Source organism: Lontra canadensis, unplaced genomic scaffold (assembly GCF_010015895.1).
Source record: "Lontra canadensis isolate GAN:19392208 unplaced genomic scaffold, GSC_riverotter_1.0 scaffold68, whole genome shotgun sequence".
In the NCBI taxonomy this organism is placed as follows: Eukaryota; Metazoa; Chordata; class Mammalia; order Carnivora; family Mustelidae; genus Lontra; species Lontra canadensis.
The window spans coordinates 7,131,768-7,157,305 of NW_022631062.1; the positions used below are offsets into that span (position 1 = coordinate 7,131,768).

The following is a 25,538-nucleotide window of genomic DNA, read 5'->3' on the forward strand; positions in this document are numbered from 1 at the left end:
GTCCAACAAAGCTTCTGAGACGAGCTATTGCGGTCTTAGCAAATTCTGCAAGAACTAAAGCTATCCCGATATTGTGCGTGGGTCACAAAGTGTTTACGAGTCCTCCCCGCCCAGCAGTCCACTTCCCAGGCCAGTGATTCCGCAGCACACCGGGAGGGATTCCTCGTGCGACCGTGTCCCCGAGGTAGCCTTTCTTTGACACAGTCCATTTGCCAAAGAAACAGTAAAACCCAGATATAACACTATGAGGGACGCAACGGAAATCCGCTCAGGACACACTGTTTGGAGATTCTGGTTCCCGAAGGATTTCACCAAAAAAAGTGTGCTGCCCGAAGAAAGTGTATCTGTGAGCCTCTCTCCCTTTTACCTACATAGCGTGAAGCTTCTAGTTTTATGGTTTACATATCTCTGACTTCCCGAGGAAAGACATAAACTGTGTGTCTGTAGATACATCGATCCCGGATAGTTTCTCCTATGGGCTCTACGTAACACTGATGGCGACGGCCTTCCAAACCAATCTGTAATGCGCGGCATCCATGACTGGTGAAGAAAAAGGCTCCTTAGTCATTCTAAGTTCCATGTATTAAGATTTTGTAGCGGCTTTTTAAATGCTATGCTCCTTTATAGCAGCGGGCCGGGGGAAGCATGGCGGCCCAGGCCCCTCCTGGCATCAAGGGATCATGGCCCCTTACGCCAAGAGTCCGGCATTTGCAGAGGAATCAGTAATTCCTTCTGCTCCTTCCTACATGCCTAGCCCTCCCACGCGTACAGGACTCAGAATTTTGGCCACGGAAGCCCCAGCTCTGGCATGTTTCCCTGCAGGTACCGTAGACTTTGATGCCCCCCCCCCCGGGTTAACGAGTGGGCTTTCGATGGAGCTGTTGGGTGGTGAGATGGAGAGAGGTTCCCAGTGTGAGGTGCCGACAGGGCCGGCTCTCCGCTGGGCCACCCCCGTGAGCGTGCACAAGGCAGGAGGCGGGGCAGGCCCCGAGCCTCTGTCGCGTCCCCTTGATGGGCACCTAGAGGCTCGCCCTCCGGGCTGCCGTCTCCCGGTCACATTGGCAGGATAGCCCGGAGGCCGAGCAGCACATCTGCAGCCACGGCTTCCACATGACGTTGCCCAGGGACAGCTGGTTGGGGACCTCCTGCAGGGTCTCAGTGTGGCGCTCCGCGGCCTGCCGCATGGCGTCGACGATCTCCTGGAAGCGGGGCTCCGCGGCCGGCGACAGCGGGTTTCTCTCCCCGGGGTCCCTGGACAGGTCGAAGAGCAACGGCGGGTGGTGCGGGGTCACAAAGTGGCCGTGGCAGAAACACACGTGCGTGGAGAAGCAGCCGTTGGCGCCCTCGGGGCTGAACTTGGGCGTGAAGAAGAAGGCCTTCCAGACGGACGTGCCTGCGGTGCACAAGGACACAGGTTGGCGCGGGCCGGGAGGCGTCCTGAGCGTCCCCGCAGAGGGGAAGGAAGCCGGCCGGGGGCTTCCTCCCGGAAAGCAAAGCCTCAGTCAGCAGAGCGACGGACGGACGGACGGAGGGCTCGTCCCGACCGCTCAGAAGAAGAGCCACAGCTCGGACAAACCACGCAGGAGCATGCAGTAGCCGCAAGCAGCAAGGACGGGGCGGGCGGTAGCAGCGGCAGAATGACAGCGTCGACCAGGCACACTCACGCACGCTCGCCAAGGCGTCTTCTTCTCATGGAGAAGACCCTTCTCTGTCTTTGCCTTCCCGCCTGTGTCTCCCTCCTCCTCCTCTTCCCCGACCCCCAAGGTCCTAAGTGATGCTGTGCAGGCGAGAGGAGACAAAAGCCCATGCGGTGTTTGCACGGGGAGCTCAGCCCGCATCGGCGTTCCGGGGTCGCAGACTTGACAGCGTGGAGCTGCAGACCAGACACTCGACCGACACACACAGACGGACAAACAGACGATAAGCTCGCAGCTCGACCTCCGTCTGCTCCCCGACCCTCTCAACCTACGGCCTCTGCTTCTGTGGAAAACGGACAGGACCTTCCGGAAGAGGGAGGCTCGTGGCTGACGTGCACGAGAGACGCGAGAAGTGCACGCACACACGGACACACGCCCACGCAGACACACGCCCCTGCTCAGACTCAGACTCAGTCTTACTCTTGCTAAGACCCCAGGGAACATTTTACTTTCTCTGCCCTGACAGAGCCTAAAAGCAGCCAGTCTAGGACTCAGGGGGCCTCTGAGTGAGGACGGGGGCGGACGGCCAACGGGGAGGAGGAGGAAAAAGGAAATGTTCTCCTCCCAGACTGGCACTGCGTGTGCAGAGCTCCGTACTTTGCTAAAAACCGTAGAACTGGAATTTTAGGGCAACTTGTTTTTTAGGAAAGCTGCTAAAAATGCCAAATGAGGAGAATTCACTGACCCCACAGTAGGATGGTTATATTGTTCAAAAATTAAGTTTTATGTTTGGTTTTTGTTTTTTTAAACCCCGATGTGGGGTTTGAACTCCTGAGCCTCAGTGAATTCCAGACCGAGCAGAAATCGGGAGCTGGATGCTTAGCCAAGGGAGCCACCCAGGCATCCCTAAAAATTAAGCTCTTTGAAAACCAAGTCCGTGTTCCCTTATACCTCCCACAGACTCCATTTCCTTTTTAAAGAGCAGCCTGCCTTACCAACAACAGTTAGGAAATGACGGATTTCCGGTTGACTCCAGAATGTTAGGCGTTTGGGAGGACCTGAGCGTTCATCAAACAGCCTCTCACGGGGCTCTGCAAACAGCTTCCTGCGTGTGGAGAACGTGGCCGACAGCAACAGAATGAGCAGCCCCTGATGGGTGCAAGCAGGTGCCAAACGAGAATGCCCCCCTTTGCATCTTCCTCGCAGGGCTTTTCCGAACACCCCCAAAGTCGTTCCCACGGTGCGGCACCCCAGACACACCTGCTAGCGCATTTCTGTACTCTGCATATATAAGGGGGCCCGCTCGGCGGACGGCCATTGCCAGTAGGAAATAAACCGAGGGGATGCGCTAAACACACTGTCGTGGGTGTCTGCTTCATCCCCCAGCAAGCCCTGCTCTCGGACAGACCCAGGCAACGGCATGTGAGCCTCTCCGTGGTTCGGCGGGGACAGATGGGACCCGCGGGAAGCACAGGGCACGCCGTGTGCCTGCGCCATGCATGAACACGTTACGGGGAATCCGTCTCCGGGTGTCCGCAGGCTCGGCCTCGGGGATGCTGGGACAGGCTGGACGTCACACCTGCACCACCTCCCAGGCGGTCCGCACACCGGCCTGCAGACACAGTGCCTCGAGCACGGCTACCCTCTCCAGCAGACTTTTAAAACCCATGTGGCCTTCCTGAACCTTCTCTCCATCAACTCCTCCTTTCCCCGTGTCCTCCCAAGTACGACCGACTTCCCTTAGAACTCTTTCCGGCGACACACGCTGCCGCACGGAGAGCCCATCCCTGGTTGGGGCCAGCAAGGGCCAAGGCTGCCACAGACAGAAGCCTATGGGAAGTCCCTTCAGCTCCTGTCCCCGTTGCTGCTGATCGGCCCCGGTGGTGTTCCCAACCTGACATGCGAGTCAAGCCTCCGTGTGTTTAAAAGCCCCCGGAGAAACCAGGCTTCGGGAAGAAATTCATTTCAAGGGGCCCGCACGTCCCACTTGCCTTTGAAAGCCACGCACACAGATTCCCGTCACGACAGCCTCCGCCCCAGCTTGCCGGCGTGTGAGCCACGGCCCTGACGTAAAGGCTGGGCGGGGAAATCCGGACGGCCGCACCCAGGAGAAGCGGGAGGATTGCTAGGCAGCTCGGGCAAGGGCAGAAGGAAGCACCCGTGTTTCTGACTCTTGGCTGCTTTGGTGTGCTCTGTGGGATATGCACCTTTTTGTTGTCTCGTGTGAACTGTAAGCATTTTCGCAAAAAACATGCCTTATTCTCTCTGCTACTTCTTGGACCAGTTTGGATTTGCTCCACTCAGAGCAATGGAAATATATTTTATGGCCTGTAGGCTCACAGGACATGGACCCTGTTCCACTCCTCCTTCCCTGGGAACCTGGGAATCAGCATTTTCAGAGCTCTCGTTTCCAAGGAAACCGCGACATCCCAGGCATGTGATAAAGCCGGTAGGCTCTGGTGTCCCCTTACGTTGCCAATACCCATATTTTGTCCTATCTCCCCAAATTATGTTGATAATGTATTCCTTCCTACATTTCTCCATATACTATGAAAACATTGGGATTTTTAAGAAGAAATACATTTTTTTCTATTGTTAGAAGTCCAGTCTACTCTGAAGAAAGATTGTTCTCCCCGCCTCTGCAACAGATAAGCATGTCTACCCCAACGGGATGTCCAACTCATTTAGAACAGAGCTGCAATGACCCACTGTTCCACTTTACAGCCAGAACGGAGGGGAACTGAGAGGCACCTCGCTCACCGTCATTCAGAAGATACTCCGTGGTGCGTAATGGACGCCAACGCACCTTTCAAAGTGCGTGTCACTGACATTAGGGTCCCTGTAGGTCCGCAGCAGCGACCAGCACCCGGGGGAGACTGCCCCTGTTCTGGGTTCAGACGCGGCTCCCTGGGAAGCGCTCTCTCCGCTTCCACAAGCTGTGGATGGTAACTGTCCCTGCCCTGTGACACCGCCTTGAGGGTGAAAACCCCTCGATACACAGAGCCAGGTGTCCAGGAAAGACCCCTGAGAGTGGTCTGGGAACATGAAGCTTCTGTCTAAGCGACCGACCCAGTGGATTCCCTGTGCTCTTAAATCCCGTCCCTGTCACAGGTCTTAAGACACTCCCGGCCGCTAAAATTTCCTAGCGAGTAGAGACAATTAGATGTCAATGGCTTTGGGACACGGGCTCGTCATTCATCACTCAGACCGAGACTTCCCGTGCTGAACGCCGTTGAGGTGCTAGTGCTGGAAAAACGGACTTTGGACGCTTGGAGGATCCCGTGTGTCGGTCACGTAAGGCACACACAGACGTTGTGGGTTTTCAGTCTGGCAGGGTTTCCTGCTACACAGCCACCTTCAAGTCCTTCAAGAACCGCTTCAGGAACACTCTGTTTTCACACCACGGGGGACTCACGCCCACGGGACCCCAGGCGTGCCCCTCCAAGAACGTGGATGCCATCTACTTATGTCTGAAAACCCACCCCCAGCCCATGGTGACCTCCCTGCTTCCAGGATACACCTCCAGCAGCACGCCATCTGCTCCCCTGTCCTGGGCCAGGCACCCTACACCGATGCCCCCATTCCCTTCTTAGACCCAGACAGACACCGGACGCCGCCTGGGGGTACCAGCATCTTCTCAGTGCTCACTCAGTGTGGACCCACCCCTCGTCCTCTTGATCCCCAGGCTCACTCCCACCTATCCCGTCCAAGGTAGCCCAGACCCTGAACGGTAAAGCCCCGAGCAAATGCATCACAGGTGAGCCTTCTTCGGGGCTGGGACCCCGCATGACAGCAGTAGCATGAACGAGGACTCACGTCAGGGCTCGAGCTAACAGCATCTGCTTCAAACTCAGGCAGGATTTCCAGCAATCCCAGCTCCCCCGACGGAGGGCTGCTTGTCAGAACACAGAACACTCCCTCTGACTAGCCCTCTGCTGTGGAAACAGCACGTCAGTGGGAGGAGAAGCGTGAACCCCAGCACAAAGTGGGTGCCCGCGGGATGCTAAGTGCCTTGCCTGCTGCTCTTTGCTTCTGTCTGTGGAACCCCCCCTCCCACCGTTCCTGGCTGTCCCACCATGCCCACTCCACAGGCCTTCCCGAATCGCAGCGGATGTGGTCGGTGTGTCTGTCCTGCTCACCAGCCCTCACTACACATCCGCTGTCTGTGGACTCCCTCCATGTGTCTTGCCATGTCCCTCGCTCTCTGAACGGGCAACGACATCTCCCTCATCTCTTGTCTGCCCAGCACCTGGCACCTTGCATGGCCCTCAGCAGGTAAGCCAACAGATGACATGATGACCGGGGCAGGACGGAATGAGGGAAGAAGCTGGCTGCCATCGTGAGAACCGGCGTGGGCACACGGGAACCCCAATGCATTCTGCTGCCTCCCCCGGGAGCGTCTCGCTAACGGCAAATACGGGAATGAGACCGTCAGACACTTTGGACACATCTGTCTTGGAGTCTCTTGACATTGAACAACGGGCACTCCTGAGGGACAGGCATGGCCAACACAAGCCACCTGTGCCTTTGGGAAAGCCTGTCCATGGAGGGCCATGAGGGACAGACATGAGGGCAGCTGGCAGGGTGGGGGTCCGCCACGGAGCCATCGAGGGAAGACCAGAGTACGACAGCACGGGTGAGGCCCGGAAACAGTCCACACCCGCAGATGTGGAGGCGACTGGAGAGCATGGAGAACCCACTCTCCAGCTCTGCATCAGAGGCTCACTGTGGCGGGTAAAGAAGTTCCCATTCACGTGGGGATGGACTCAAAACAGACGGTGTGGCCACGGATCCAACTTTGCCATCGACTCCGTTACTGCAGGCCGACTGCGTGGCTTGCTCACCTGTGTCTCCCCAGCTATAAATGAGAGGAACCCCTGTGGGAGACACTATTACCGGTCCTCTGAGCCTTCCACAGCCAGCAGGTCTTACGTGGGCACACGGATACCCAGGAAGGCTCCACCTCGAGGCGTCCTTTGAAAACAGTTATGGACGGGTGAGCCCCTTCTGGCCTGTGGCATGTACTTGGGACAGTCTGCGTATCCTCCTTGGGAGAATACTGACCTGCACTCTTTCCCTCTCATCGTTCCCACTCCTTCTCGAACCCACTGGCCCTCGGTGGACACCACAACCACTGCCTGCACACAGGAACCTGCTGCACCTTCTGGATGGTGGAGGGGGACTCACGAGATGGACAAAGGAGTGCCCCCCGCGACGGACGCTACTGTTCCTTTGTGTTTCCCTGCTACGGATGAACCTGACACGAACGTCCTCAAAACCTCTGTAAACTACAAGGAGTAGAAGATGTATCAGACGCGAAGCATGCAGGCGTGTGTCTGACAGACAGATGCAAAGACGTAGGGTTAGCAAGTCTGTTTTCAAAACACAGACAACGGCCACAGGAGGAAAAGGTGACCAGTTTCAAGAATGAACGATGACTGGAGAACAGAGGCTGTTACCGCCTACAACAAACACAGTTTTGCATCAAAGATGCCGAGTCAACAAAGACCCAAAGACTTTTTAAACAGGACGTGACGTGCTTGGCTCTACGCGGTCTCCGTAGCAAACAACAGGTCCCAGACCACACGGCAGCAAACCAGGAGGCAGCCCTAATGTCAGCAGCCATCCTGAGAGCACGGCGATAGGCCCCGTGTCGAGGTCACAGAGAGGAGACGTGCAAACCAGTGTAGACCATCAATGAAACGGTAGAACCCAGTGTGCAGGCTGGAAAGGGCAGAAATCAGGACATCAGAGGAGGACACGCCGCATTCCCTGCTTGGATCGAAGAAGGTGTTGGCACATTCAAAACACTGTCCTTCCTGCTATTTAAAAAAGAATATCTAATTTTGATGTATTCTGTCTCTCTAAAAGGGAAATTTGTACTGTGACCTTTCCTTTTTTAAAGATTTTGTCTTATTTTAAATATTTATTTATTTGACAGAGAGACAGTGAGAGAGGAAACACAAGCAGGGGGAGATGGAGGGAGAAGCAGGCTTCCCGCCAAGCAGGAGCCCCATGTGGGGCTCGATCATAGGACCCCGACTCAGATCATGACCTGAGCCAAAGGCAGACGCTTAACGACTGAGCTACTCAGGTGCCCCCACGATTTTATTTTCAAGAAAATCCCTATACCTGACGTGGGGCTTGAACTCACAACGCTGTTGGTCAACCGTCGTGGGCTCTACTGACTGAGCCAGCCAGGTGCCCCCACATCGTCACAAATTAACGAAAGCCACGGCTGACCCTTTTTTCATCCATGATACTAATGAAATCTTAGGTCAGGCATATGAAATCTTTAGTCGAAAAGAAGATGCCTTTTTTAAAGCCTTTATTTTTAAGTCCTAGCTATACCCTACGTGGGGCTTGAACTCACGACCCTGAGATCAAGAGTCCCCCGTATCACCGACTGAGTCGGCCAGATGCCCCTGGATGCCTACTTTAAAAACGGTCTAACAGCGTCTAACAGAAGAGAACACAAAGGCCATATGAAAATATACGTTTACTGGATTCCACGGAGGAACACGAAAAGTCCATTTATGACATTTTTTTTTCCCATTAAAGGAAATGAACAGACGGTAAGTGCTACCCATTCCTGGGAGTCTGAGCACTAGTAAGATAAATTAAATGAAATTCCAGTCTCGTCATTTCCGGGGAGCCCCCTCCATCCTCGTACATCACTGGCTGCCCCCAGTTGCCAAAACGGATGCCACCATGTTGTGGGGCACCATCGGGCCCGGGTAGCCATGGCAGAGTGCACGCGTGCTGTCCCTTCGACTGGACTCGTACTGTCCCTTCGACTGTCCCTTCGACTGTCCCTTCGACTGGGGCACGTACAACCACACGTGCGTGAGCGCCGGCAGAGGCACAGCTCGAGGGATGCGTGACCCACACCCCAGATGGGAAGCCCGAGGCTCACGCACATCCCTCCAGGGGTGGCCGTCTGTCCCCAGGCCATGCGAGTCCCAGCGGAGGGCAAGACCTAGCCTGCTCAAGGTCAGCTGAAGGACGGGCACTTCTGTAGCAGGTCCTAGCAGCAAAATGCCACAGCCCCTGTCCCACAGCCTCGGCCCTCCGGGTCCTAACCCTTGAGATCCAATGTCCGGCCATCAGACGGGGAAGGGCTTCCAACAGGATGAGTAACGGAGACGAAAGCCAACCACAGCCCTGGGGAACCATGAAGCCATGAAGGCATAAGCAGCCATTAGTGGACGTTTTCTCTTTTCTTGGGTCTAGTTTAGAGGAAAACTAACTTGTTAACTATGGAAAACTGAGATGGTCCACAAAGCAAGCACTTTTCTTTCCTTAACCACCGTCGTGCTGTTTGGATTTTAAACCTTGCTGATGTCTTGCAGACGCATGGGAAACAGAGAGGAGTTAACGAAATCTGCATATTCGTTACCCAAATCCTAATAATACACAGGATTACATCATTAAAGAAGAATAAACCTTCCTTATCCCGTATTTTAGAAAGAAGGCACCTTTTAAAGAGTTGGGTATGAACACATTTCTTGAGAAGGAATTCTATTATCCTACAGTGTTTTTGTTCTGATTTTTTTACAGATGCTTTTTTTTTTTTTTTTTAATCACAGAAAAAAAGGTCCTGAAAACACAGCCAGATTTGTGAGGCCCTCTGGGTTCAGCATCGGGATAAGCACATCCCGTGGGTTTCTGCGAGACTGCCTGGGCTGGGGGCTCTCCCACATTCACGTGAGCATTTATTTCATATGCTGCGTTCACAAGCTTGAAATTTGGTAACAGAATCCCAGAGCTCAATAGGTACCTGCTTTGTAAGATCAATTTTACCCATAAAATCAAGCTGTCATTATACCGAATTTTTAATAGCACTGATTCATACGCCCCAACCTAAAGCCAAGACTTTTAACGCACACCCAACAGTCCGTTTTAACTCCAACTCCCCCATTTTAATGCACAAAAACTTAAGCATGTTACAGTAATGCACTTGTGAGTTCTTTCCCACTGTAATGGGCGTAATGATACTAGTTCATGATTAAATTATGTCACTCAACTTGCTGAGACAACTAAATTATAATGTTATGATAATTATGGAATTATTAAATTATAGAGAAGACACTTACAAGGGATTCGTGTTTCAAACGGGTGGAAATGGAATGGTAGCTCAGAGTGTTTGGAAAATGAGTACTTAATGCGTCTGGAACACTCTGGCCTCGAACTAATCAGGACACATGGTCACGGGACTTTCACAACACGCACGTTCGGGTCTAATTTCCTGCAAGCGGCGACGTGCCGGTGAGCCAGTCCTCTCTGAGAGCGGCACAAAGCCTGGATTTGCTGTGTCCGCTGAGTCCCGTGGAGCCAACATGCCTGACGCGGACGGACTCGAAGTCGGCGATGGTTGAACGGCACGCGGGAAAGATTCCCGACCGAGCGGGGGCTGGCTCCCACCAGCGACTCAATCCCGATCTTAATCTCTGTTTCCTTTTCCTTTTTTTTTGTTTTTTAAGATTTTATTTATTTATATGACAGAGAAAACAGGAAACAGAGCATGAGCAGGGAGGGGAGAGTCGAGAGAGACTCAACCCCAGGACCCTGAAATCATGACCTGAGCCAAAGTAAGACAATTCACTGACGGAGCCCCCAGGCGTCCTTTCTTTTCTTTCCTCCCCCCGCCCCCCATTTTCTTGTCTAATGAAGTATTGCGAGCTCAGGCGGCCCCTGTCTTATCTTTAAGAATCAGGGACAGTGTCCCAGCACAGAGTATGACGGTCACCGGCAATCTCTTTCCCAAGTAGCTCAGAGATGGTCTCAGCCAATCAGGCCAAGCCATACTGTGAATAGGTAAGTCCGTGTGGACGAGAGTCACACCTCCCCTACGCACTTCTGTATGCACAGCCCTTGACTCCACTGGCCGAGATCATGGCCCAGGCCTTGTGCAACCGCCAAAGGCACAGTATCTGGTCAGTTTTGTTCACTGACGGACACTCGTCCTAGCACAGACGGCCCCCCTAGTAGGTGCTCAAAAGCATTTGTAGAACAAATAAGTCGGCGATGTACTGGGTAGACAGCCCCACAGCCCGTGACCGTGGTGATCGTGGACAAGCACCGTTGTCAACTTTCAGATACGACGTCAAAGGCGAGTCACAGAGGGGCATAGACACGCACCGTGCGTCGAGACCCCTTCGCTGCAGGGACGCCTCTAGCCCCAGAACACCGCCCCGTCTCCTTTCCTGCAGCAGACGTTCAAGGGTTACACAACAGAAGGAAATGTCACTGGGGCGTGTCTGAGAAGCACATTTCATCCCAGCTGCCTGTCGGAATCTGGGTCTCGTTTTTCTCACACACTCCTACTTTCTGTCTGTTTCTGTGTGTCTGTCTGTCCTCCACAGCGAGCACGTCTGTAGCCCCTGAACCCATATATTCCTTCTGGCTCCTCCGACCGCAGGTGATGGCGGTGGGGGGCGGGGTGCCGGCTTTCGGGAAATGCAGTTCTGTGAGGTTGGGGACAGGCTACCACATTTCTCTCACCAGCAAGGAGTCCCAGAAACCTGTGCTTCAAGACTCCCTATAAACACGACTGGGAAGGCGGACCCGCGTCCCAGGCCTTCGACGGCTACGCTGACCGTTTCCATCCGTCTGAACGAGAGAGCGCATCCCTACGGACGTCTGGAATGAGAGACTCACTGGCGAGATCAGTGAACGGAACGCTCCTGGCCCAAAACCCTGAACTCACGCTTCTGTCCTATTTGTCTGCTGGGGAACCGTGCACGGAAGCCGCCCGGGTTTCAGGCAGAAACTCGTCAGCCTGCTCGGGTACCTGCCGCGAACGCGACGGCTGAAATTTTCCACTTTCACCCGAGCGGCAAGGCTGCTCTTGAAACCAGCCCGCAGCAGACGGGCGGGGTGCGCGGTGGGGACTGGGGGTGTGGAAAAGCAGCACTAACGTTACCCCGAGGTCAACGGGGAGCCCTCGGGTGGGAGGTGCGGCACCGCCAGCCTCCCGCAGCAGGACCCAAAGCTCAAGACCGAGAAGGGGAGTCCTCCTTCACGTCTGAAGAGGAAACGGAGAGATCCTCCTCGACAGGGACCTGCCACACGGGCAGCGCTGGCAGAAACCATTTTCCACATGTGCCCACGCCTCGTGGCGATCTGAGCAGCACGGCGATTCTAAGTTTAAAGACCCGGGAAAGAAAAAAAAAAAAAAAAGAAACGCTATCCCTACAGCAAGGACGACGGCCCGCTACCTCTGTTCCTTCACGCCCGTGACCAACACAACTCCCAAAGTGGGAGCGGAAACCCGGACTCCGTGCCGATTCGGGCTGAGCACATGGCGCAAAGGACACCCGGTGGGGGACGTACAAGGACACGGAGGCATCTGGACTGAGCGTGCAAGGTCTGAATCCAGCTCCTGCCCTGGCACGGCCGAGGCTTCGGGGAGAGAGCCGCACGCACATCTACGGGCCATTCCGCGGGACAGCGCAAAGCTCCAGGAGGGCACAAAGCGCTAGACGGCGGGCACGGGCTGTATTGCAGCAGGCACCAGGAGGCGGGCACTGCAAAGCTGCTGAGCTTTCCCCGAAATGCAAGAGAAGGGGAGTTCTTCCGAGCAGACAAGGCACACACACAAGGCATGTGCCCCGGAGAGCAGAGGTGCCGGTTTCGCTGCACGTCAGCCTGAGAAGGACCGCGTCCTGCGGGTCAGAAGCTGGGCGGGCAGCCAGCCAGTGGGCCATGAAGGACGGGGGCCGCCATGCCCAGCCGCAACCTGGGCCCTCCTCGGCCTGGGAGGAAGAGCCGCTCATGGGTCAGGGCCAGGGTCCACTGACTTCGTGCCTGCAGAGTGGCGGGACCAGAAGGAACAACAGAAGACAGGAGGAGGAGCTCAGGGCAAAGCACTGTGACCCACGGAAGCGTCCCCTGGCCTCTCCAGGGCAAAGAGCTCTCGCCATCTCATCTCCCTGCACGGCACCGACGGCGGACGTCTTAGAAGCAGGGAAAGGCGTGTTTTACTCACTGTTCTGAGGGCGCCAGCGCACAGCGTTTAAGTAGAAGTTGCAGTAATGGAAGAGAAACTCGTGATCGGAGTGTTGGGTCTTCCCCTGCAGCAGCGGCATCAGGTCCCGTCCGTCGATGATCCTGCGGGACAAACCAGGGAGGCATCAGCTGGGAAACGGCCACATCATTCTTGGGCTCAATCATCCCAACCTTTGAGTGGTCCTTCCCATACATGACAGCAGGAGTCAGTCTCCTGGTTAGTACAAAGAGCACCCACAGACCCCTCTCAGGTGCCATATGCAACCCCACGGGGCCAATTCCGGTCTCGTAAAAACTCCTTTAATCCTGCACCATGAGCCGGGACCATTGTCATCCCGGGGCGATGAGTTGATGTAACGTCAACCAGAAAGCGTACACGACTTACCCGAGGTCATGGGATTGGGACTGGCCTTGAGGGAAACACACGTTACCCGCCACTAGACCAATCCAAGTCATTGATAGCACCAGGCCCCATCATCGAAACGGGGCACAGAGAGCGATTTGGAAAGAGCTGGATTCCCCTGACGGTTCTCTTCCTCTGATTACAAACACTCCATCTCCTGTCACCCCTTATCGTGAGGAATTTAGAAACTAGAAGGCAGACTGGGCTATACCATTGGAGTTAGTGTCGTGTGAGGTTTAAATATCCTGGAGTCCCTAAAACCCCCGTCCTAGAATTCCAGCCCCGTTGGGTAGCACTTCTCTGGCCCCATCCCTCGTTATTAATCACGAGCTCCGCAGCAGCCCATGGACTGAAAATATTCTATTATCGCGAGTTAAAAATAAGAACAAAAGGCCCCCTTGGCCCCTTCCCAAGCCCACGCCCCAGGTCACCATGAGAGGAGGAGATGGAAGCAAAGCAGAAACACGCTTCTATTGAGAACCGGCTTGCTCTCTGAAACGTTCTTTCTGTCCCAAAACGGCAGTCATGGTGCTTTGGTCCTTTCCAATCCCTTTTGAGAAAGAGCCCGTCCGTACGCATATGCAAGTCTGAGTACTTGCCCGAGAGTGAGCCGGTGTAAGTGTCTGAAGGGGAGAACCCCGGGAGATAAAAAGTGACCCAGAGGAGGGGACGGAGGACTGCAACCACCACCCCCTCCTGGGACCACCACCTCACATGGAGAGCCTTTCCAGGACCCCTCAGGACAGACTCTCTTCTTCATCTCCTGGACACGGTCTCTACCTCTATGTCCTTGTTCTTTGGATGTAGACCTACAGCTTTTTTTTTTTTTTTTTTTAATATCCTACACCGTCCGTACTCCTCCCTAGAAGTGGGCCACAAATCACACGGCCACGAAAACCACCGTGGACGAGAGCGACAGAAATATGGCCTGTCAAAACGGGGCTCGTTTCTGCCATAAAAAATGGAGAGGGACACTGCACGCGCTCAACTTTTAAGGGGCGCCTGGACCGTTGGCACCCTGGGGATTTTTTAAGCCGCGTGTGCGAGTCACAGTGAGCCGTGGCCGTGACCCAGAGACAGCACACGTCTGCGGACATTGCCCGCACGGAAATGTTCCCATGACGTCACAACCTGGGGGACCGGGGCCGAGGCTCTCTTGACGTGACACGAAGCATCATTGTGTCCTCTCCAGAGTCCCCTTCACTGGCCTTTCCTGCCGACAGGTTCAAGTTCTCAGAGCACACGGGCACACAGAGCCCCGCTATGAAACGGCACGGAAGCCTCCAGAGCGTCCGCCGGATTCTGTGACATGCCAGTTCCTCAGACAGGCTGTTTCATGCAGAGCATGAGGTAGGAATGTTCCCCCACGGGTTCCTGTGCCACAACGACAGTCACGAGGTCAAGCATCCGTGTCCAAGCACCGTGCATTTCAGAACCTCTGGTTAGCTTCAGTACCATGGGGACGACCTTCCTGTCACAGCAAAGAGCGCGTTTTGGGGACGTTCCTGGGGCTCCAGTAAGTCTCATTTCCCCCTGGCTTCTGTCTTAGCTCTGAACCAGGGAACCGTCTGCCCGGATGTCCTCACCTGTACCTGGCCGGCTCTCAGATTTGCGGATCATACGACAAAGGAAAGTTGTGCGGGTCGGGCGACGGAAAACAGACGACTTGGGGGGACTGGCAAAGAGGTTAATTTGGGTCACAAAGTTCATGAGTGACCTGCGCCATATTGAAAGTAAAGTGATTTCTTCAATGTAGAAAGTAATAGCGAAGAAAACACTTTTGGGGGAAGGTACGTGCATCTTTCCCAAACGAAGGGAAACCCCAAGTAACCAGAAGGTTGTAACATAAAACACACTTCCCTTTGTAATCCTGCAACTCGCTAAGTCAAACATCATGCAAGGTTGCTTGTACGTGACGGTGTGTACAGGACGAGTCCCAGCTTTTACTCCCCAAAACACAAGGGAAGTAGTTTTATTTGATGGACTCCGACCACCTACTCTTCTGTAGTTCCCTAGCGACTGGGCAGCGAAATTAAACAGGAGCATCAAGTCACTCCCCCGTCTTCATCGCACAAAACTGGTACCAAACATTCAAGCACTGATCTCTTTTCTTAACCTGAAGAAAAAAAAATCACATTTTAATTTTATTTTCTTTACGGGAGAGGAGACCTAAGTGTTCCGCCTTCTGTAAAAGGTGATTCTCAAGCCGTGCTTGAAAATGACGACGTGAATGCATTATAATGACATTTTCCGTAAAAGAGCAACGGGGAGCCTGAGACCAGCATCTGGGAACCCCCAGCACTGCTAACATATTGGCTGAATTATTCTTGGTCGTGGGAAGCCGTCTTGAGCCTTGTAGGATGTTTGGGGCCATCCCTAGCCTCTGGAGGCCAGCGACACTGAGTCAAGACCATCGAAAATATCTCCAAGGCCCGGTCCATGGCTGCTGGGAGACAGAACCACCCGGGTGAGAACCGCCACGTTGGATGTTGCCCGTCTCCCGGACACATACATGGCGATGTTTTCTGGACCTGGCTGGTATCATGATTTAAATCAGATACTGTGGGACTGATTCTATTTCCACGAAGGATGTGGAGGCCGAGTTCCGTGCCCTTCTCTGCGCCGTCTCCAGGACGAGGTGGCGTTCTCTGGGGTCCGTCAGCTCCCTCCAGAGCCAGCATCGCTGCCCCGAGCTGGGTCTACACGCGTCAGTGAGATCCATGAGAACCATCTTCGCGACTGCGAACGGGGGTTCTTACCAAGGTCACAGCTCCCGCGTGAACTAATTTGGGCGTGCTGAAGACAGAGGCCGCTTCCGTCTTCACTGGGCGCACAGAAGGAAAACAGACGTACGTCCGTGACCGTCAGACTGCCACGGGCAGGAGGCGTGAGACAAGATTCCCCTCAGCGGATTTTCCTCCTTGCCTCGGACCTGTCCCTCCCCCTCTCTTTCCGCGAATAGCACAGAAACCCACTTACAGATACCGGGAAGGGAGAGGCACTGCCCATTTTAAGACTCTGAGCGCTGAGAGGAAAAGGTCAGTCGTGAAATGACCTGAACACTGTGTGTGCTGCTTAAGGAAAGATGAAGTTTTACTCCAAGGGTAGGAATAAGGGCAGATGAGACAGGGCGTGAGATGTCCGGCTTTACATAGAGCAACGTTTTATGACTTCCTAGGGCCACGTTTTCTGTCTGTCCTTGAGGCAGCAAAGACGTAGGCTAAGCAGACTACAATGCCACCGAGCTCTCCCCCGTCAGGACTCTAGGACTGCGGAGGAGCTCTGACTGGGGGAGAAGATAGAACTGCGGCCACATACTCCTTCGCCCTCAGTGTGGCTGGAACCCCACAAGGTTCACCTGCTTCCGTGCTCTCATGCTGTCAGTCCTCCCACGGGGCCTGCAGGGTCGGCGCCCTTATGGAAGCCACGTTCCGGACGAGGAACGCAGGCCCACGATGTGAAGCACAGACCCAGCGCAGAAGCCAAGATCGGAACCCAAGCACGGTCCCTGCTCTCAGACATGGCACCAGATGCCCTCAGACTGCGGCCCAGAGACCCATGGGGAACCCCAAGACCCTTCAAAGGGTCGCACGAGGCCAGCACTGTTTTCCCTGAGAAGACCAGATGCTCTCTGCCTGAGCGACGGCCCGCGCAGGAGCACACAGCACCGTCTCCCTGCGTTCACGGCGGGAGAGGACACCATCGAGGTCCGCAGGTGGGGGCTCTTGTGCGTTCACAATGTTTTCAGGTTTGAAGGCTCCTAGGGTAAGTGTCGCCAGACAGAAACCACATAAACAAAAAGTCTTTGGGTTCGTCAGCCACGGAAGATGTACGCGGGCGATGAGACCACAACGTTGGCGCAGGCTGAGCTGTCCAACGCTGCCTCGGCTCTGGCATGTGTGTGTGCGCGTGTGCATGTGTGCGTGCACGTGTGTGTGCACATGCTTGTGGGGCGAGATACACTGAAGCAACAACTTGCGAAGAATAAAAGACAAAACAAGTTTAGAAGCAACAAGGCTGCGCAGGCACTGAGCTCAGACGGGGCTGCCCTGGCCTCTCCGGTTTCCCGTTTCCTCTTCGTTCGCGGGCGGCCGGCCTGACTCAAGCTCTGACGCCCGCCTGCATGACATTGGCGCGGCCTGCCGCCGAACTAATGACGACAAGTAATCAGCACGCCTCACTGAGAACTCTTCAGACTGGCCATAACACTTAAGAAGAAACCATCGGCCGTGTCCCAGGAAGTTGTATTTAAATGTAAGAGAAAGACGTTTCATTGAGAACTTGCTAAGTGAAGACACCCTGGGAGCGAGGGAAACAGCAGCTGAGAGTGACCCCAAGCAGAGGATGGGGTGCCAGGCACGGTGGGTCACAGAGGCGGCTGCCCAGCTGCCCTGTGACAGCCAGAGGACCCGGGATCGGTGGGAGGTTGAAAGCACAAGGCTCACGCGAGCCACAGACCACACACGCACGCCACACCTCGCCGCCGATTTCCTCCTGGGATAACGGGACGGATGGTGTTTCCGCAGCAGCGGCTGCACCGCTCAGTCCCCGAACTGGTCGTGGATGACGAGTCCGGCCACGGACAGCTGCGGCGTCACGCAGACAAACCAACCCCACGTGCGTGTGAGCCACAGTACCTGTCCTCGGGCAGCGGCGATCCGGCGAGGTTGGCCACCGTAGGAAACAGGTCCATGTTGCTCGTTGGCTCGTCGATCTCCAGCCCGGCCTGGATCACCCCCGGCCAGCGCAGAATGCCGGGGACGCGGATACCGCCTTCCCAGTTGTTTGCTTTTCCCCCTGGAACACCAAGCACAGAGGCAGCAGGGAGACGTATGTCTTTCCAAAGCCCGGTTTAAGGCTCATTTCAGTACGCTCTCCCATGCCCACCATGGGGTGGGAGATCTGGAAGAAGAAAGTGCTCCAGTGACATGGATTCACTGAAAACTCTGCGAGCAGGACAGCACTCACAGTGGTGGAAAAACAATACCACGTGTTCCCTACTGTGCACGGCACATGCCAGCTGTGCCCGGTGGCCATGAGCTACGGCTGTCACCCGGGAAACTCAACTTCCAAAGCAAGAAGGGACTCCTGTCTATGACTACAGAGTCACAAGTTAAAAGTCCATTTGTACGTTTTGCTAGTGGTCATGGGCAAAGCAATGGCACCCCGAAATGTCCATGTGTTCGTCCTTAAAACCTGGGGATGCGGTACCTTCCCTAGCCAAAGGGCTTAGGATCCTGGGTTATCTGAGTGGGACCAGTGTGATGTGATCACAGGGGTCCTCGTAAGGGAAGGAGGGAGGCAGGAGAGTCAGAATCAAGGCAGAGAGGCTGGCTGAGGCTTCGCGACTGGGCCTGAAGATGGAAGAAGGTGCCCACACCAAGGAATACGGATGCTCTAGACGCTGGAAAAGGCCTAGAAACACAGTCTCACCGGGAGCCTTCCCAAAGGCACACAGCTGTGCCAACACCTTCATTTTCGCACGGGTGGACCCATATTGGACCCCTGGACTCCAGAACTATAAGATAATCAATCTGTGTTGTTTTGAGGGACCAAAGCTCTGGGCAGCCATAGGAAAGGAAAACTCCAGCTCTGCGGTTCCCCGGTCCGCACCTCACACCCCCAACACAGTCGGCTGAGTATTTTGTGGGATTATCCCCATCGCCAAGTGCAGTGCCCGGACAGCAGAAGAGCCCCTGAGATGGCCGTTTCCATCAATGCTTGTACTTTACAAGCAGGACAGCTTACTGTTTCCTTGAGGAAACGAGCTTTGTCAATTTGAGGTCACTTGACTATAAGCAGGCAGAGCACGGCAGGGGTAAGGGGACTGGACGTCATGGCACGCTAGGCTCCGCGGGGAGGGGCTCTGCAGGAAAGATGCTCTCCAAGGCCTGCAGAGAATGCGCCTGGAGGGACATGAGCAGCGGCTTGCTGGCAAGGAGCTTGGAGAGCCCAGGGCTGGATCCCCCCAGGCCACGCAGGAAGCGCACAGACAGACATAAAAGCAGATGCCTGGTTCCCACCAAAGTCGTTCCCCACAGCTTTAAAACACGCTGAGCACAGCTGAGCAGCCCAGGTCTAATAACCACTGGATGTCAGGCTGGAAAGAAGGGAGAGAACGGACGTTCGGCTGCTTGAAAATACCTTTTCAGGCTTTAGAAGAAGAATGAAATAAAGAGGGAAATGGAGAGAGTTGAAGGAGAACGCAGATGTGTGGCAGGGAGAGAATGCAGGAAAACGATGCATGGTTAAGGAAGGCTGCAAATGCGCTTGCAACTTAAAAAATGGATTGCCAGAGACAGAGGTTGAAGGGGTCCTGAAGCAAAGCTTCCCTTCGTCATGCTGCCTTTTATGACCACGACCCTGAATTCTGACCATTGCAGAATGAACTGTAGCTCACGAAGGTAGCCTGAACTCCTCTTATAAGATCTTTAAACGTCATGCACTGAATGTTTTCTACATACAGACGTCAGGGAAAATTCACACAAAAATTCATCTTATGGTCTGCAGTTCCTATAACGGCCTCCACGAGAAGTCAAAAGTATCGCGCTCAACCTTTTCAACAGGATCTTAAGGTAATTATCTGACAAATACTGTCACACTCGCATCACAGGTATCCTATCAAAGAATAGGGAAGTTCAACGACTTTGCCATCATTTAGTCAAGCTGTCCATAGCTGAGTGACCTACGAGAGGAATCTCAACGTCTGTCTTAGTCTGATTATCCGTCTGTGAGATCGAGCACACAGAACTTTCACCTGCTCATTCGTCTACAAGATCAGGCTCACGGCATTTCACCTGCTTATCCGTCTGTTCGATCAAATGCCCAAGGTGCACCTGTTTACCCTTCCACCAGATCGAGATAATGGGATTTTCACCTGCTTACCCAAACTCAGAGAATTTAAACTTGCTTATCCCTCTACCAGATCAGACTCACAGACTTTCATCTACGTGTCCTCTTACTAGATCAAGCTCACGGGATTTAAACTTGCTTATCCCTCCACTAGATCATGCTCACAGGATTAAAATTTCCTTATCCCTCTCCTAGATCAGGCTCACAGACTTTCATCTACGTGTCCTCCTACTGGGTCAAGCTCACAGGATTTAAACTTGCTTATCCCTCTCTTAGATCAAGGTCACAGACTTTCATCTACATGTCCTCCTACTAGGTCAAGCTTACAGGATTTAAGCTTGCTTATCCCTCTCCTAGATCAAGGTCACAGACTTTCATCTATGTTTCCTCCTACGGGGTCAAGCTCACAGGATTTAAACTTGCTTATCCCTCTACTAGATCAAGGTCACAGACTTTCATCTATGTGTCCTCCTACTGGGTCAAGCTCACAGGATATAAACTTGCTTATCCCTCTATGAGATCAAGGTCACAGACTTTCATCTACGTGTCCTCCTACGGGGTCAAGCTCACAGGATATAAACTTGCTTATCCCTCTATGAGATCAAGGTCACAGACTTTCATCTATGTGTCCTCCTACGGGGTCAAGCTCACAGGATATAAACTTGCTTATCCCTCTATGAGATCAAGGTAATAGACTTTCATCTATGTGTCTTCCTACTGGATCAAGGTCACAGGATTCAAACTTGCTTATCCCTCTCCTAGATCAAGGTCATAGGCTTTCATCTATGTGTCCTCCTACGGGATCAAGCTCACAGGATTTAAACTTCCTTATTCATCTACTAGATCAAGCTCAAAGACTACCATCTGTTTATTCTTTGAGATCAAAGATTATGCACATGCAAACCTTTCTACTAGATGAACCTCATACTATTTCACCTGCTTGTCCTACTGGATCAAACTCATAGATTTTTCATGTTTATCCTTCTGTAAGATTTAACTCACAGGATATGCACATGCTTTCCTTTTACCAGATGAACCTCACCAAAATTTCACCCATTATTCTACTAGATTAAGCTCATGGAATTTAAAAAAAAATCTATTCTACTAGGTCAAACTCATAGACTTAACTCTGAGTCTTCTTCAAGTTCAAACTCATAGAACATTCACCGGCTCTCCTTCTAGATGAACCTCATATAATTTTCAGATGTGTATCATTCTGTGGGATCAAGCTGATAAAACACGCCACTGGCTATCCTTCTACTAGACCGAGTTCATGGAACCTCCCTCTAAATTTACGAACAACAAAGGAAGTTTGCTATATAACGTAAAGATGTTGATATTTATTGTCCCACTGGTTAACCTAACATAAAATAAATAAATCAGAAAGTAGACCAAAATACCACAATAATGAAAAAGAATCCTTTAAGAATGTATCATCCGGGTACAAGGTGGTGTTGCAGATGGGATCCTGAAATGAAAGAGTGCATTAGTGGAAAACGTGTAGCTCAGTTAAAGGCGATGTTCCAAGGTTAGTCTCTCGATAAGTAATCGTGGTTATGCAGAGAGTTGACACTGCAGGAAGCTGGGTGCAGGGAAAGCCGTAGCTACCTTTCATATCTCCGTAATTCTGTTAACCTGTACTGATTCCAAAGTAAAAGCTATCCTAAATAGAGATGGTATTTGTGTGTTCCCCCCGTTGACTAAGTACTTGGCATCCTCTACATCACCTTAGGGAAAACAATATGAATTACTTCACAGGGTTTTATATGTAGTGTGGTTTCATTTTTTAAAAGATTTTATTTCTTTATTTGAGAGAGAGAGCAAGTGGTGGAGAGGGGCAGACCAAAAGGGACAAGCAGACTCTGGACTGAGCCGGGACTCTAATGTGGGTCTTGATTCCAAGACCTGAGCCAAAGTCATTTGCTTAACTGTCTGAGCCCCCGGGGCACCTCATATGTACTTTTTCTAATGGCTCACATTTAATTGATCATGTACTATGGGATATGTAGTAGGATATGCATTTCATTCACTAAATGCTTACATCTACCTCACAAGGGCTCTACGACGTCTTCCCATCTACAGAAGCAAAGTCGGATGGCCTATAATATGCATCTCATCTCATTAAATCATTACACCTACCCCGCACGGTGGTGCTACAGTCACTGTACAATTTCTAGATGGTGCTACCGTCACTGACCAATTTCTACCTATCCCTACACCTGAGGGGGCTGAGCAAAGTTACGTACTGAGGGTCACTGATCTGGTGAGCCAGAGCACACATACAAATCCAGCTTGGTTCCACACTGAGGTCTGTGACTTTGCACGATTCCTCAATCCCACCCCATCTCTGCTGCAGGAGAAAGCCGGCGCTGGCTCGCCTGTGTATGGCTAGAAGAGGACCACAGGTGGGCTGGATTTAGAAATGCAGAAAGATAACTCTAAACTGTAGGTTTAAGAAACAGGAGGGACACTGAGCACCTTCTTTTACCTTCTCTACAGTCAACAGATGCATCTTCCTTAAGGAAAAAGGCAGTGTCCGAGGACAATCTCCCGGGGCTCCCCGGGTGAAAGTAAAGGGACAGCAGCGGCAAATCCACATGTGAGCGGGACTGAGATGGGCCAAACTTCCCCTGTCTTGGCTAGAGCTCCCCTGTCTTAGAATAGGACTGCCATGAACATGGGGCACAGACATCTCTTCAAGATTCTGACTTCATTCCCTTTGGACATGTACCCGGACCTGGGACTGTGGGACCAAACGGAAGTTCTGTTTTTAATCTCCTGAGGAACCTCTACCCTGTTTCCCAGAGTGGCTGCACCATTTTGCATTTTCCCATCAAGAGTGCACGAGGGTCCCCTTTTATTCACATCCTCACTGACACTTATCTTTTGTCACAACCGCAAAGATATGGAAATACATGTCTGTCAACGGACGAATGCAAAAAGAAAATTGAGATGACATATACACATATAGAGTTGATATGCCTATTCCAGGCATAGAAAGAAGGAGGTCCTGCCTTTGGAAACAACACAGGTGAACCTGGACAGCATCACGCTCAGTAAAATACACCAGACACAGAACGATGAATACTGCGTGATCTCACATACGTGAGGGATGGGGAGCAGAGAGTAGACTCGCGGCTGCCACCAGCAGGGGGCTGGGAAACTGGGGGGGGGGATACTGGTCAAAGGATACAAAGTTTCAGTTATGCAAGATGAATCAGTTCTGGGACCTAATGTGTAACAAGATGACTGCAGTTAAACACGCTACACTGTGTCATTGTATCCGCGACGTGAGTTGAGAACATAGGTCTCAAGTGTTCTCAGCACAACAACAAAAAAAGAGACAAAAATGGTAACTTGTGAAGTGTTCGTTAAATTAACTAACGTGACTGTGGCAATCATTTCACAATGCATACATACACGCCAACATCAAATTGTGTATCTTAAATGTGTACAATTTTTACTACTTATACTTTAGAAAAGCTGAAAAAACCAGCAATGGAAATACTTGGTTTTCTTTTGTAAATGAGACTCAGTCTTACCATAGTTTTTGCATCTCTGTTACCATTTCTATAAATGCCTTTCCTCTTCTCTAGGTGTGCGCGTGCGCGCGCACACACACACACACACACACACACAACGTAGACACTGCCATAGAAATCCACAGGCTCATCGAAGGCATGTATCTATCAGGACTCAAACATCAGGGATCCATTCTGCTCTAGGAGCTTTGCTGAGGTCTTAGACCTCCAGGTGATGGCATAAAAGTCTCTGAGACATAGAACTGCTTTGTCAACAAAACAACACTCCACCAAAGACCTCGAGAGATCACACCCTAATAGACATTCAAGATGCCCTAGAGAGTTCCAAGCCACAAACAGCTCCCTGACAGCAAGAGCTCCATGTGGGTACAGGGAAGGGGCTTACCTGTGCTCAGGTATGATGCTCAAAGCACCCTCGAGGAAGGCATGAGACTTCCTTGGGACCCCGTGGGGTGCATCCCCCAAACCCAGCCACCCCCTGAGACCATGCATGCACGGGATGGCAGGACCAGGGACACTGTCATCCCCAGCTACTTTTCGGGAGACACACCCTCCTAGTCCAGATGAGCTATTACACTGTCGGGAAAATATGGACCCCTAAGTCTCACATCTTACAGTTCCGAATTTATATTCAGAAACCAGAGACATAGATCAATAAACAGAATCTCGCCCAACTTTCTAAAGCTGTAAAAGGAGTGTTTTTTACAACAAGAACGGTAAAAGAAGAAAATACTTAAAAATTTTTTAGCAGATGATAAACACATCCGTGCGCACTCTCCCCAGGGAACAACATGTTTGATAAAGTATGATCACACATTTCCAGGCATGAGCAAATATCCTTACTTGTCAGATGGTGTAACTCGGAGATGCATTCCTCCTACCGTGTTCCCTGAGAAGGGCCATGTGCCAACGGCACCCATCGGGCTTAAAAAGGACAGCACACACTGCTCCCCTCCCAGGAACTGCTCCCAGGAGCTCCAACGCGGAGCGCCATTATTTATGAAGCAATGAGTTAGAAAGACCAGGAGTAATGATGGAGTGCCCCAGGTTCCAGGAACGATTCAAGCTCTTTGCAGATGTTAACTCATTCCCTCCCCACTGCCCTCAGCCACACAGGTTCCCCCATCTCACAGCTGGCAAATCTCTGCCCAAGGTGATGGGGCAAGCAAGCGACAGCACCGGCTACAGCTCCAGAATCGGGGCTCGCAAACCCTAGCTTTTCCTAATTCTCAGAATCCCACAGGAAATACAACGCTGTACAGACAAGGATATCACTCCCCAGAAACTCCACGTTCTCAAGGACAGCTCACAGATCCTTCTGACTGGGAGTCAACAGCACAGGGGGGCTCCCTCAGAATGCCGGCCCTGACTCAACAGAGGCTTGATTTGGGCTGTGAGGGAGAACTAAGCACAGGAAAGTAGGAAGCAGCTTATAGGACAAAAAAAGACCAACACGGTAAAAAATCTGATTTTTTTTTTTTTCCCTGAAAATGTGTGAGCAGAGAAAAGGCACAAGGTCTAAATTTAAAATTTGACCAAGGAATTGTCAAATAATTGTCAAAGTCACACATCTCACATCTAAATGGCGCTTTGCCATGATGGAAAGTCACAGAGGTAGGAAGGCGGAGCCCGTTAGTCTCTCCAGGCAAGTGCAGAGAAAATTCTACATTTCCTATGAGACTTGTGAGGAACAGCTGCTTCCGAACCAGGCTTCGATTTCTGTCCTTTCTAATGCTGCCACCTGTCAGGTCAAATCCCTTCCAGTGGCGAGAGCATATGCCACTCATTCTTATGCTGGGTCTGGGCATAGAGTTTTAGGCAATACTCTCGTGGCCATTTTTTCCTGTTGGGCATCTCCCTGTCTTGCACAACACGGCTTCTCTGGATGGATGCGAGCCACGGGGATGTGTAGGAAGGGTGTCGTCTGCATTCAACACTTTCTCACCCAAGAGGCTATACTTTACTCTCTCTTTCATTAATCCAACCCAGACGCGAGAGATAATAGAATAATGATCTGTGTTCTATCAACCTATTCTGAGGGCAAAATAAAGACCGAATAGTGTCCGGATGTCTGTGCTCAAAGGAGGGGTAAAA

At 52.4% G+C, this 25,538-nt stretch overlaps 1 protein-coding gene across 1 annotated transcript in view; it reads right to left on the reverse strand.

Annotated features, from left to right (window-relative positions):
* Positions 1–875: 875 nt before the first annotated feature.
* Positions 876–25,538, reverse strand: part of STS (steroid sulfatase) — a 74,572-nt gene continuing 49,909 nt past the window's right edge. The window contains exons 7-9 of the mRNA XM_032880230.1: positions 17,688–17,847; positions 12,628–12,749; positions 876–1,393 (exon numbers count right to left, since the gene is read on the reverse strand). Of these exons, the coding sequence (XP_032736121.1) occupies positions 1,020–1,393; positions 12,628–12,749; positions 17,688–17,847 (656 nt within the window). The 3' untranslated portion in view covers positions 876–1,019. The remainder of the gene's footprint in view (positions 1,394–12,627; positions 12,750–17,687; positions 17,848–25,538) is intronic.